The 13281-nt window shown below is 37.3% G+C and overlaps 1 protein-coding gene across 3 annotated transcripts in view; it reads left to right on the forward strand.

Annotated features, from left to right (window-relative positions):
• Positions 1–13281, forward strand: part of TOP6BL (TOP6B like initiator of meiotic double strand breaks) — a 106470-nt gene that overhangs the window by 81724 nt on the left and 11465 nt on the right. For 2 of the 3 annotated variants that reach the window (XM_072758491.1, XM_072758492.1), the window contains 2 exons: positions 3718–3836; positions 6571–6669. In XM_072758491.1, coding sequence (XP_072614592.1) covers positions 3718–3836; positions 6571–6669 — 218 coding nt within the window. Of the gene's footprint in view, positions 1–3717; positions 3837–4471; positions 4583–6570; positions 6670–13281 lie in introns of all 3 variants that reach the window. The other variant, XM_072758490.1, reaches the window with a different exon arrangement.

Raw genomic sequence — 13281 nt, forward strand, 5'->3', positions numbered from 1 at the left:
CTTGTTTAACTTGTTTTTGTTATCAAAAAGGTTCTGTTTAGTGGTCCATGAGTCAGAATCACCTGCAGTATTTGAAAATGTGCTGAGTCAAGGATTAACTCAGTATTTTGTTATAATGTAAAAATATGGTATGGCTCAAGAATCTGCATTTTTAGCAAGATTCTCAGGTAATTTATAAATATAGTAAAGTTTGAAAAACACTGAGTATGAGCAGGATTTGGCTTGTGCATTTTAATCCAATAAGCCCTGAGATATAAATTTAAGTTTTTCTTTTTTTTAAAGATTTTATTTATCTATTTGAGAGAGAGCAGGGAGGAGAGGGGGAGATGGAGAAGCAGACTCCCTGATGAGCAGGGAACCCAATACAGGGCTCCATTCCAGGGCTGCATCCCAGGGTGCCATCCCTGGGATCATGATCTGGACTGAAGGTAAACACTTAACTGAGCCACTCAGGTACCCCAAATTTAAGTGTTTCTCAATGCCCTCCTAAACTTAGAGGGAAGTAAGTAGCAAGAAGTGGAGCTTACAAATATCTAAAGAAAGGCTCATAAGCCTCCCTTTTGATGCTTCTGATATATTCCTGTGTTCTTTCTCTGTGAGCCAGTGTTTTTTCTTGGGACTCTACTCCAGCCATTCCAGTGCTGTTTGATGTGGCCTGCTCCTACTGAATCATGAGATAAATGAGACAGCTTATATCCCCAGATCAGAAGAGCTCATGTTGACTGGTGCCAGCTATTTATTGAACAAACTGTTGTCAGCTGTGGAGTTCTTCCTACTGCCTTCCTTCTATGCTTCTCCAGTCTTTTCCCAGTATTATATATTGTTTAGGCAAGAAGCGCACTGCTTTCCTGGGCTCTGGCTTACAACTCTTTATTTGAAGAGCTATTGTTGGCTGTTGCTCCGCTGTTCCATTCATCAAGGCCATAGAATGGGAGCATAGGAGAGACCCAAACTGGGGCATCTCGGTGGTTCAGTGGTTGAGCATCTGTCTACCTTTGGCTCAGGTTGTAATCCCAGGGTCCTGGGATCAAGTTCCACATCAGGCTCCCCACAGGGAGCCTGCTTCTCCCTCTGCCTATATCTCTGCCTGTCTCTCTCTGTGTCTCTCATGAATAAATAAAATCTTAAAAAAGAGAGAGAGAGAGAGAAGAAGAAGAAGAGACCCAAACTAATGAGGCTTCCATCGGGGAGGACAAAATGAGGATGCCTAGGGTTGTTACTTGGCCTGCACTCAAGTGGACAGAGGCTGATAAGAGAAGCCTCTTAGTATAGTGGATATGACTTTAGGGTGAAGTCAACAAAGCTGGGTTTAATTTTAGTTCTGCTACCAAATTCCTTGGTGATTTTTGGGAAACAAGTCACAAACATCATCTGATCTTCCTTTTTCATATATTTAACATGAAATTGTTAGACTAGATGCTACAAAGTCCCTTCCAAGTCTAAAGACCCTCTTAAGACTTAAGATATACTATCTTTCAGCAGGGTTTTTTTTTGTTGGTTCTTTTTGGTTTGGGTTTTGGGTTTTTTTTTGAGGTCTGCTAGAGGGAATTATCACATTCAGTCTTCCCTAGGATGACATAAAGTCTGACACCATTTTCTGATTCCTATTGAACACGCCTAAAGAACTCCAATTCCTAAAAATAAAAAAGTGTTTTCTGTCATTTTTGTAGTACTGTGATAGTTTATACATCTGTTTGGTTTGACCCTATAGCATTTCAGGTAATTACACTCAATATTGGACTAAATAGAAGTTCATCACTGCATTAAAAAGCATACTAACTTTTAAAAAAAGGTTTATTTATTTGAGAAAGAGTGGGGGAGGGAACATAGGGGGAGAGGCAGAGAGAGAGAAAAAAAAAACCTAAAACAGCCTCCCCACTGAGAATACAGCCCAGTGACAATGATGCTGGGCTTGATCCAGAACCCCGAGATCATGACCTGAGCCAAAATCAAGAGCCAACCACTCTACCAATTGAGCCACCCATGCACCCTCATTCTCTGTATCTTTTCAAATTTCCTTACACATCTGGTAGTTTAGGACTAGCCTTTGAAAAAGGATGTATGGTAAAGGTAGGTAGATATAAATATATGGTTAGAGATACAGTAATTTTATCTTTTTTTCCCTTATCCTTTCTCATATCCTTGAAAGCTTTCTCTAGAGCTACTTTTAGGAAACAGATTGTGCAGAACTACAGTCTGTTTCCATGTGTCTTAAAAAAATCACTTAACTGGCCTCCTGCCCACCTTGTCATGGTAACTTTTCTATGATTAACTCATTATTTTGCTACAACGTTAAAGGCATCTGGTAGTATCAGCAGTTTTAGGGGAACAAACTTGTAGCTTTTTAATTAAATGTCTGCTTTCTAAAGGGGTCTAACTGATTTCTTGAAGCTATTCTTAGCACCAAACTATAGAAAACAGTAATCCATATGATAGCATCATAGCAATAGTGATATTTTCCCTTTGAATATTGCAATATACATTTCAAAACACTTCATAGATACTATCTGAGTTTGTCTGCATGACATGCCTGTTAAAGCAGGTGGTATAAAGCCAATTTTAGTTTTGAAGTGAGAAAAGTGAGGGGACTTGGTCACCAATAAGTGGTAGAATTCACTCTAGAATCTATGTTCTTCAGACCCCTTTGAGTAGACCACATTTTACATTCCTTTCTGGGAAAGCATCATGGTGCCTTGGGGTAGAAAAGGTACCTTCTGGTTTGCATTTTTAATGCAGCCCTGAGAAAACCAGCCAGCTGTAGGCTGCTTCACCGTAGTGCCTTTGAACAGACTATGTAGGAGAGAATAGAAAAAACACTGAAAAAGGAAGAGTTAATTAAATATTTTCTTGGGATCCCTGGGTGGCTCAGCAGTTGAGCACCTGCCTTCGGTGCAGGGCATGATACTGGAGTCCCGGGATCGAGTCCCACATCAGGCTCCCTGCACGGAGCCTGCTTCTCCCTCTGCCTGTGTCTCTGCCTCTCTCTCTCTCTATCTCTCATGAATAAATAAATAAAACCTTTAAAAAAAAGAAAGAAAAATATTTTCTCAAGTATAAAGTGAAATTGTCTTCCTATGTCTGTTGCCTCTGGGTCATCAGTGCTAGCCTATTGTTAGATGACATATTTTGCCTATCACTCTTACCTGTTAGCTTTTCTGCTGAGCAGTAGTGCCTATGGTTACTTTACAGAAATAGCCCCCATTTTAAAAGACCTTATACAAGCAGTCTCAGAGTCATCTTTGTGAGTGTTAACTTTTTCTGTATCACAGCATACATGAAAGGATTGAGACCTTGATGATAACAGTGGCTCATCACAACAGTGATGCTCACACAGGAATGGATAAACACACTCTCCAGGAGGCTTTTCCTCTTCCTCCTTCTCCTATCCTTTGAGAGTCACCAGTATCATTTTTTATAGTATGTGGTATATATTTCTGTTTCTGATATGAATTAAACAAGATCCCTTGCTTGTTTCTTCAAAAATAATGTCAACCTTCACATTGATTTTCGAAGCTTTCTTTCATTTGTAAGTGGAACTCGGTGGGTTTGAAAGTTGCTGGGTTAGTGGTTTTGGTTTTGTTTTCATCTAAAAAAGTAATTATTTGTGGATAGGCAAAAGTGGCCTCTTGTTCCTAGAGACTTTGACTCATAGCACATAACAGCAGTCTTGAAGTGGCCATTCTCACTCAAGGTTACCAATATTTTTCCTTTCCTTAGGAGTCTACACGTTGCTCACTGCTCATCTCAGTACCATCCTCACAGAGAGCCACAGTGTAGTGCAAGATTCCATCCAGGTTGCTGTGGACCAGGCCTTGGAGCAACATTACCAGGCTAAGGTAATAAGAGATTCATTACTTGTTTTCTCCTACTGTCTCTAAGAAAAAAGAACTAGAGAATATGACAAAGCCTAAGAGCCCTCCCTTAATGCCTCTTCCTCTTTTGTCACCTTGGCTGATCCTTACACTGCCTCTTGCCTAGGAACTCAAGCTTTAACTTAGGATATGTCACTGTAACCAGTCTTATCTCCTAATAGATGAATTTGAGTAAATGGGGACAAAATAATATAGAAAAATGACTAATAATGAGCCTCTTCCTTATCTGTCTATCTTCCCTTCCCACATATACTTCTGGAACTACTGCTTCACTAAATCTTACATTCTTCCCTCATTTCCTAATGCTTTCTAACATCACTTTCTCTTCCTATATGACTTTCTGATTTCTTCTGTCCTGTGTACTTTTGGCAGCATATTGCTTAACTTCATATGGCCCCCTTTTCAGGGAAATAACAACCACACTAAGAGAGTAAAGTTGTCCTTTATATGGTGTGATCTCACTAAGTATTGTTGATAGAGGGGGAAGAGTTGTTGAAATTCTGCTCCTACTGAAATCTTTAATTCCTTTGGGATTCTCTGAACCAGCAGCTTGGGATTATTATAAACAGTCATCTCTCCTTACTTGTTATATTTCTTAGGATCATCAGAAATTGCAGGCCTCACTCTCAGTGGCTGTAAATTCCATCATGAGTATCGTGACTGGAAGCACCAGCAGTAGCTTCCGAAAGATCTGTCTCCAGACTCTTCAAGTTAGTAGGAAATTGGGGCTGCTTAATACTGCCAGAATTTTAATGATATTATACTACCTATCATAGGAATATGTTCAGAGTTTTTAGAAACATTATTTCATTTTCTCATACTGTGATCCTACATAGTATAGGCCTGTGGTCTTTTAAGAAATATTTATTGAATGGATAGTATATGTATACTATTTTATAAATGAGAAAATAAGTTACCTAAAATTTCTACTTGCTTTAGGTCACAAACTAGTTACAGTTAGAGCTAAGACTAGATCAGTGATTCCCAGTTCTCTGTTGAAGAATGTTTTGTTACCTCATGGTGACAGAAAACATTGGAAGTAACTGAGTAGCCTTATGTATTACACATATTTGGCAGTATGGAATAGTGTAACAATTGAGATCAAAGACCTAAGTTCAATTCTTGGCTTATTTACTAACTGGCTATGTGGACTCAAGCCTGTACTTAATTTCTCTGAGCTTCATCTATACATTGGAAAAAATAATAGTACCTCAGAGGGTTATTACAAGGGTGAGGGCTAAGTGTGAACATGCATAGCACATGGTAGGTACTGAATAAATATTAGTTTCTTTCTTACCTTTAAGGAATGTGTGCTGACCAGTTGGTATTATCAGTGGGGTGACCCATTCATTCCATATCTTTTGCTTTATTTTTTTTGTACTTTTTTCTTGAAAAATAGTATGATACATTCAAAATTTAAAATAGCTAATATTTGGGATCCCTGGGTGGCGCAGTGGTTTGGTGCCTGCCTTTGGCCAGGGCACGATCCTGGAGACCCGGGATCGAATCCCACGTTGGGCTCCTGGTGCATGGAGCCTGCTTCTCTCTCTGCCTGTGTCTCTGCCCCTCTCTCTCTCTCTCTCTGTGTGACTATCATAAATAAATAAAAAAATTTAAAAAAGATAAAATAGCTAATATTTATCACTGTAATTTAAAATTTTTGCATATTATCTCATATAAGTTATGTTGGATAGTTGTAACCAAAATATTCTATATTCGTATATAATTTGACATTTCCCTGCCATTTCAACTGTCTTAGAATTTGTATTAGTTACCTAATTCCACTGCACTGGTTTAATCTAATTTAATGAACCGTTTCCCTAATGATAGGCATTTAAGTTGCTTATATTCTTTTTGCCATTATAAATAATATTGCAGTTAATACCTCTGTGTGATAACTTGCCTCTTCTGAATTATTTCCCAGAATAAATCTCTATAAGTGGAATTACTAGGTCTAAGAGTATAACATCTTTATAATCTAGTGCATCCTGCAGCTTCAGCTTTCTGGATAATGTGGATAGCACAGGGTCAATAAGAATGCTGTGTTGGCATTCCTAAGGTCAGCCCTAACTTTTGTATTAACAAGCCATGAGATCTTAGATGGGTCATTTCTTCTCTTTGGATTCAGTTTTCTCATCTATATAATTAGTATGTTGTATTAGATGATTACTCTTGTCCCCTTAAACTCTAATATCCTGTTATTCTATACTAAAAAGTAGAGGTTATTACCCATTCCTATGGATGATATTATCTTCTTCCTTTCTTCCCTAAAAGACTTCTGAGGAAAAGTTCTTATATCAGCCTTAGTTGAATATAGCGGAACCTCTGCTCTCTTGGAACTTGTTTTAGAAGAAAGAAATTTATATAACCCCTTTATGAACAGATGGATCTCTGGAATATATATTTCCTATAGAGATAAGAGAACAAAGGCCTTATGTGAAGGATCTTGCTTAAGTAACAGTAATTGGAAGACATAGGAGCCACAACTACCTGTCTCATGCCAAGTATCCCAGTATCACAGGCCTTCTCTCTACTTCTCCTGTATCCATAGGAATTAAGGAAACTCCTAATACAATATATGAAGGATGTCAGTGGGTTGCCTTCCTATTTGTCTCATCCTCTTCTCGTATCCTATGGATACCCTCCTTTTGGTTGCCAGTACTGGAATTCAGCGTGTTCCATCTCTGGCCTATTCTAGGCAGCTGACACTCAAGAGTTTGGGACCAAACTGAATAAATCATTTCATGAGATCACCTGGCATCGATATCTTCCCTGCTGCTCATGTGAGATGAAGCAGGTAAGTATAAAGTATTAATCAGTACTTTGGTGGAAATCTTCCATATTGATGTGTGAGAACTCTGTATACAGGGTGGTTAGGTGCAGGTACTTTAGATTGCACAATCTGAGATTAGTTTTTCAGCAAGAAAGACTGTGGTTTAAGAAAATTTTATAGAATATAGTATTACACAGAGGTCAAGAGCATGGCTATATGTTGCTCGAATTCCATTTCTGCCACTAATTAGTTGTGTGGTATTGTGGAAGCTATTTAATCTTTCTAAGCCTTAGTTTCTTTATAAGTAAAATAGGAATAATGCATACCTAAAGTGATTGTTGGAGGTTTGAATAAAATATTTCTATCAACTAGAGAGGAAAGGTTTGTACTTTATGGAGCATCAGGTAGGATACTAAGAAGAGACTTGCCTTGGGAATGGAGAAAAATTAAACCTCTGCCAAATAAACACTCCTCTGCTTAAAAACAGAAGCAAGACATAGATCAAGTTGTTTCCAAGTAATTCAATAGCATCACAAAACAAAGGTCAAGAATATTTATAGAAGTATTAGAAATATCCAGCAACCACCAAGGTAATACTCACAGTGCTTTGCATCCAAACAGTATTAACAGGTATGCTGAGAAGCAGGACTATACAACCCACAGTGAAGAGAAAACTTAATCAGTTGATTAATTATTGAATCAAAACTGATCCAGAACTGACAGAGAAGATAGAATTAGTAGACAAAGACAATAAAAGAGTTGTTATTATAACTGTATTCCATATGTTCTAGAGGAAAGACTGAACATATTAAGTAGATATGTGGAAGGTATAAAAAAAAGACCCAAAACTAACTGTCAAGATGAAAATTATGATGTCTCTGAGGTGGAAATTAGACTGGATCATATGAATGGCCCATTGTACACCTAAGGAGAAACACATAACAATAGAAAAACTTTGAAATGAAATAGATCTAAAATAGTTATTGGGATGCCTGGGTGCCTCAGCGGTTGAGCATCTGCCTTTGGCTCAGGATGTGATCCCGGGGTCCAGGGATTAAGTCTCCTATTGGGCTCACTGCAGGGAGCCTGCTTCTCACTCTGCCTATGTCTCTGCTTCTCTCTGTGTCTCTCATGAATAAATGAATAAAACCTTTTAAAAAAATAATAGGGGCCCCTGGGTAGCTTGGTCAGTTAAGCATCTGACTCTTGATTTCAGCTCAGGTTGTGATATCAGGGTCATGAGATTGAACCCTGCATTGGGCTCCATGCTTAGTGCAGAGTCTGGTTAAGATTCTCTCCCTCTCCCTTCTACCTCCCCACCCCCTGCTTGCACATGTGCTTGTTATCTCTACCTCTCAAAAAAAAAATTAATTAAAAGGGTAAGATTTCTTTCCAAATAATGATAATAAAGCATAGAACATCTGTGACTTATCGGACAGCTTCAGGTAGCCTAAATATATGTATAATTGGGGAATCTGAAGAAAAAATGGAGGCAGAAAATATATTTGGAGAAATAATGGCTGAAATTTTTCCAAATTTGATGGAATCTATAAATGCACAGATCTAAGAATTTTAAACACCAAGCCCATAAAACAAAACTGCACCAAGACACATCATAATTAAATTGGTTAAAACCGGTGATAAAGAAAAAATCTTGAAAACAAATGGTTGGGGAAAGCTATTTACAAGGAAACAAAGATAAGGATTACAGAAAATTTCTCATCAGAAACAGTATAAGCTAGAAGAAAATGGAGCAACATCTTTACAGTACTGAAGAAAAAACCTTCAACCTAGGATTCTTTACCTAACAAGAATATCTTTAAAAGAAAAATGATGAAGGACTCCTGGGTGGCTCAGTGGTTGAGCATTTGCCTTTAGCTCAGGGCGTGATCCCTGGGTCCTGGGATAGAGTCCATCATCGGGCTCCCTGCCAGGAGTCTGCTTTTCCCTCTGCCTCTCACTCTCTCTCTCTCTCTTATGAATAAATAAATATTAAAAATAAATAAAGTAGGGCAGCCCTGGTGGCTCAGCGGTTTAGTGCTGCCTTCAGCCCAGGGCCTGGTCCTGGAGACCTGGGATCGAGTCCCACGTCTGGCTCCCTGCATGGAGCCTGCTTCTCCCTCTGCCTGTGTCTCTGCCTCTCTCTCTGTGTGTGTGCCTTTCATGAATAAATAAATAAAATCTTTTAAAAATAAATAAATAAATAAATAAATAAATAAATAAATAAATAAATAAATTAAAAAAACGATGCAATAAGGACTTATTCTGACATACAAGAATTAAAAGAATTCAGATGAGAAATGTAAAGGAAGTCCTTCAAACAGAAGAAAAGTGATACCATCTGGAAACCTGATTCTATACAAAGGAATGAAGAGTACTGAAAATGGTGACTACATGGATAAATATAAAATTTAATTAAATCTCTTTAATACGTAATTAACCCTTTAAAGCAAAAATAGCAATAATGTATTATGAGATTTATAAGCTATGGTAAAGTAAAATGTTTGACGACAACAACAGCACAAAAACCAGGAGGAGAGAAGTGGAAATATATTGTTGTAAGGACTTATACTGTGGAGTGGTGTAATATTACCTGAAGGTAGACTGGTAAGTTAAAGATGAAAGGAACCATCAGAAATAATACAATAATACAGGTATTGAGCCACGAAAGTAGATAAAATGGAGTCGTAAAAAGTATTCAACTCAAAAGACACATATGGTTAAAGGACCACTATCCAAAAACTCACAATAAAAAAAATTTAAAACAGGCACCTTAACAGACACCTCACCAAAGAAGACATAAGATGACAAATAAGCACATGAAAAGATGCTCCACATCATATGCCATCAGAGAAATTCAAATTAAAACAATAAGATCCCTTGATCAATGACCAAAATCCAGAACACTAACACCACCAAATGCTGGCAAAGATGTGGAACAATAGGAACTCTCATTCATTGCTGATAGGAATGCAAGATGATACAACTACTTTGGAAGAGTTTGGTAGTTTCTTAAAAAACTAAACATACTCTTACCATGTGATCAATAATCATGCTCCTTGGTATTTATCCAAAGGAGTTAACATTTGTGTTCACATGGAAACATGAACACAGACGTTTATAGCAGCTTTCTTAATAATTGCCAAACTTGGCAGCAACCAAGATGTCCTTCAGCAGGTGAATGAATAAATAAACTTTGGCACATCCAGACAATGGAATATTATCTTGCACTAAGAAATAATGAACCATCAAGCCATGAAAACACACAGAGGAAGCTTGAAGGCATATTATTAAATAAAAGAAGTCAATATGAAAAGGTTACACACTTAATGATTCCAAGCATATGATATTCTAGAAAAGGCAAAACTATGGAGACAGTAAAAAAAAAAAAAAAAAAAAAAAAAAAACGCAGTGGTTTCTAGGAGTTAGAGGAAAAGGAGGAATTAATATACAAAGCACAGAGGACTTTTAGGGCTGTGAAACTACTCTGATTCTGTAATAGCGGATACATTTGCTCAAAGCCATAGAACATATAACACTAAGTAAACTCTAATGTAAACTATGGGCTTTGAATGATAATGATGTGTCAATGAAGGTTTATTGTTTGTAACAAATGTACCATTTGGATGGGGGATGTTGATAATAGGAGAGTCTATACCTATCGGGCAGAGGGCATATTATTTTTAAAAATAATCAAAAAGAGGGCAGAAAAAAAAAGAGAACAAAGTACAGATGAGAAATAGAAAACAATTAGCAAGATAATATATGTAAATTCAGCTATATCAGTTATATTAAATGTAAAGGGCCTTTACAACTATTTACATGAAAAGGCAGAGATTGTTAGATTAAGTAAAAGCAAGAGCCAACTATATGTTGCCTATAAGAATCCCACTTTAAAATAAAGACTGGGTGTTATACTATATGTTGGGAAATCGAACTTCAATTAAAAAAATAATTTAAAAAATAAAGACAGAAATAGATTCAACATGTAAAAGATGGAAAAAGATAATACCATGCTTAAGATATATATCATGGTATATCACTAATCAAAAGAGCACTAAGAAGGGTACCTGGCTGGCTCAGCTGGTAGAGCATGCAACTCTTGATTTCAGGATTTTAAGTTTGAGCCCCATGTTGAGTGTAGAGATTACTTAAAAATAAGCTTAAAAAAAGCACTTGAAGAGGCTATAAAGTAGATTTCAGAGCAAAGAATATTACTAGGGATAGAGAGGGTCATTTCATAATGATGAATACAATACAATGTAATGAAAATAATAGCCCCAAACATTCATGAAACTTTTGAGAAAACTTTATTTTTTTTTTAAAGATTTTATTTATATTGGGCAGCCCGGGTGGCTCAGCGGTGTAGTGCCGCCTTCAGCCCAGAGCCTGATCCTGGAGACCCAGGATGGAGTCCCACATCAGGCTCCCTGCATGCAGCCTGCTTCTCCAACTCTGCCTATGTCTCTGCCTCTCTCTCTCTGTCTCTCATGAATAAATAAATAAAATCTTTAAAAATCCATGCAGGATGCCTGTTGTGGGACTCGATCCCGGAATTCCAGGGTCACATCCTGAGCTGAAGACAGACGCTTAACTGCTTAGCCACCCAGGTGTCCCTTGAGAGAACTCTAAAAGAAACGAAAAAAACTGATGGAATTATAAGGAGAAGTAGACAAATCCCCTATTATATTTGGAGATTTCAGTATACTTCTATTAACAATTGGTAGAACAAGTAGATAGAAAATCAGTAATAAGACTTCTATGGAAGTCTTAAATAACACAATGAATTAACTTGACCTAACTGATAATCATAAAACACTCCACCCAACCACAGCAGAATATCCTTTTCAAGTACAAAAGGGACATTTAACAAGATAGACCCTATTCTGAGCCATTAAATACATCTCAATAAACTTAAAAGGATTCAAGTCATACAAAGTATGTTTTTGACTACAGTAGGAATTAAGTAAAATCAGTGACAGAAAGATATCTAGAAAATTCCAAATATTTTGAAATTAAGTAACACACAAATAACCCATGGATCAAACGCAAAATCAAAAGAAGAATTAGAAAAATAATTTAAATGGAAATGCAAGTTATCAAAATCTGTGAGCTGTCTCTAAAGCAGTACTTAGAGGGAAAAATGCCTATGTTAGGAAAGAAAAAGGTCCCAAATCAATGATCTCAGCTTCCAACTTAAACTAGAACAAGAAGAGTAATTAAACAGAAGAAATTAAATAATAAAGTCAGAGTGGAAGAGAATAAAAAAGAAAACAGAAGAACAGTAAGGAAGAATCAATGAAACTTAAAGGTGGTTCATTGAGAAGATTATAAAATTGATAAACATTTAGCCAGACTAATCAGAATAAAAGAGAAAAGATACAATTTTCTATTACAGAAATTAGAGAAATAACATCAGATATTAAAAAGATCATCAGAGACAATTATGAACAATGTTACTTCAGTAATTTTGACAACTTAGATTAAATGGACAAATTCCTTGAAGAACAGAAATTACTAAAGTTCATTCAAAAAGAAATAGCTTTAGGAGCGCCTGGGTGGCTCCATTAGTTAGGCATCTGCCTTTGACTCAGGTCATGATCCCAGAGCCCACATCAGGCTCCCTGCTCAGTGATGAGTCTGCTTCTCCCTCTTCCTTCTCTTCCTTCCCCTCTGTCTTTCTTCCTGCTCGTTCTCTCTCTCTCTCTCTCTCTCTCTCTCTCTCTTTCAAATAAACAAACAAATAAATCATTAAAGAGAAGAAGAAATAGAGCGCTATATATGTGGCAGTTCTGTCTATTAAAGAGATTGAATTTTTAGTTTAAAACCTTACCAGAATATTGAAAATACTTTTTTTTTAAAGATTTATTTATTTATTTATGATAGACACACACAGAGAGAGAGAGAGAGAGAGGCAGAGACACAGGCAGAGGGAGAAGCAGGCTCCATGATGGGAGCCTGACGTGGGACTCGATCCTGGGACCCCAGGATCGCGCCTTGGGCCAAAGGCAGGCGCCAAACCACTGAGCCATCCAGGGATCCCCCTGAAAATACTTTAAAACTCTCAAAACCTAAACATAAGAAAACAACCAACTTTTAAAATGGGCACTAGATTTGAACACACATTTCACAAAAGAAGATACACAAACAGCAAATAAACATATAAGAAAGATGCTTAACATTATTAGTCATTAGGGAAAATGCAAGTCAGAAGCACAATTTCACACCTACTTGGAATAAAAAGACTGACCACACCAGGTATTGGCAAGGATGTGGACGAACTGGAATTCTTATACCCTATTTGTAGGAATAAAAAGCGGTATAACTCTGGAGAGTAGTTTGGCAGTTTCTTTTCTTTTCTTTTCTTTTTTAAAGATTTTATTTATTCATTCATGAGAGATGCAGAGACACAGGCAGAGGGAGAAGCAGGCTCTGTGCAGGGAGCCTGACATGGGACTCGATCCCGGGTCTCCAGGATCAGGCCCAGGGCTGAAGGCGGCACTAAACTGCTGAGCCACCAGGGCTGCCCAGTTTGGCAGTTTCTTAAAAATTTACGTCATATGATCCAGCTATTCTACTCCTAAGTATTAACCCAAGAGAAATGAAAGCATATGTGCACACAAAAATTTATATACT

The sequence above is a fragment of the Vulpes vulpes genome, chromosome 5 (assembly GCF_048418805.1).
Source record: "Vulpes vulpes isolate BD-2025 chromosome 5, VulVul3, whole genome shotgun sequence".
NCBI lineage: Eukaryota > Metazoa > Chordata > Mammalia > Carnivora > Canidae > Vulpes > Vulpes vulpes.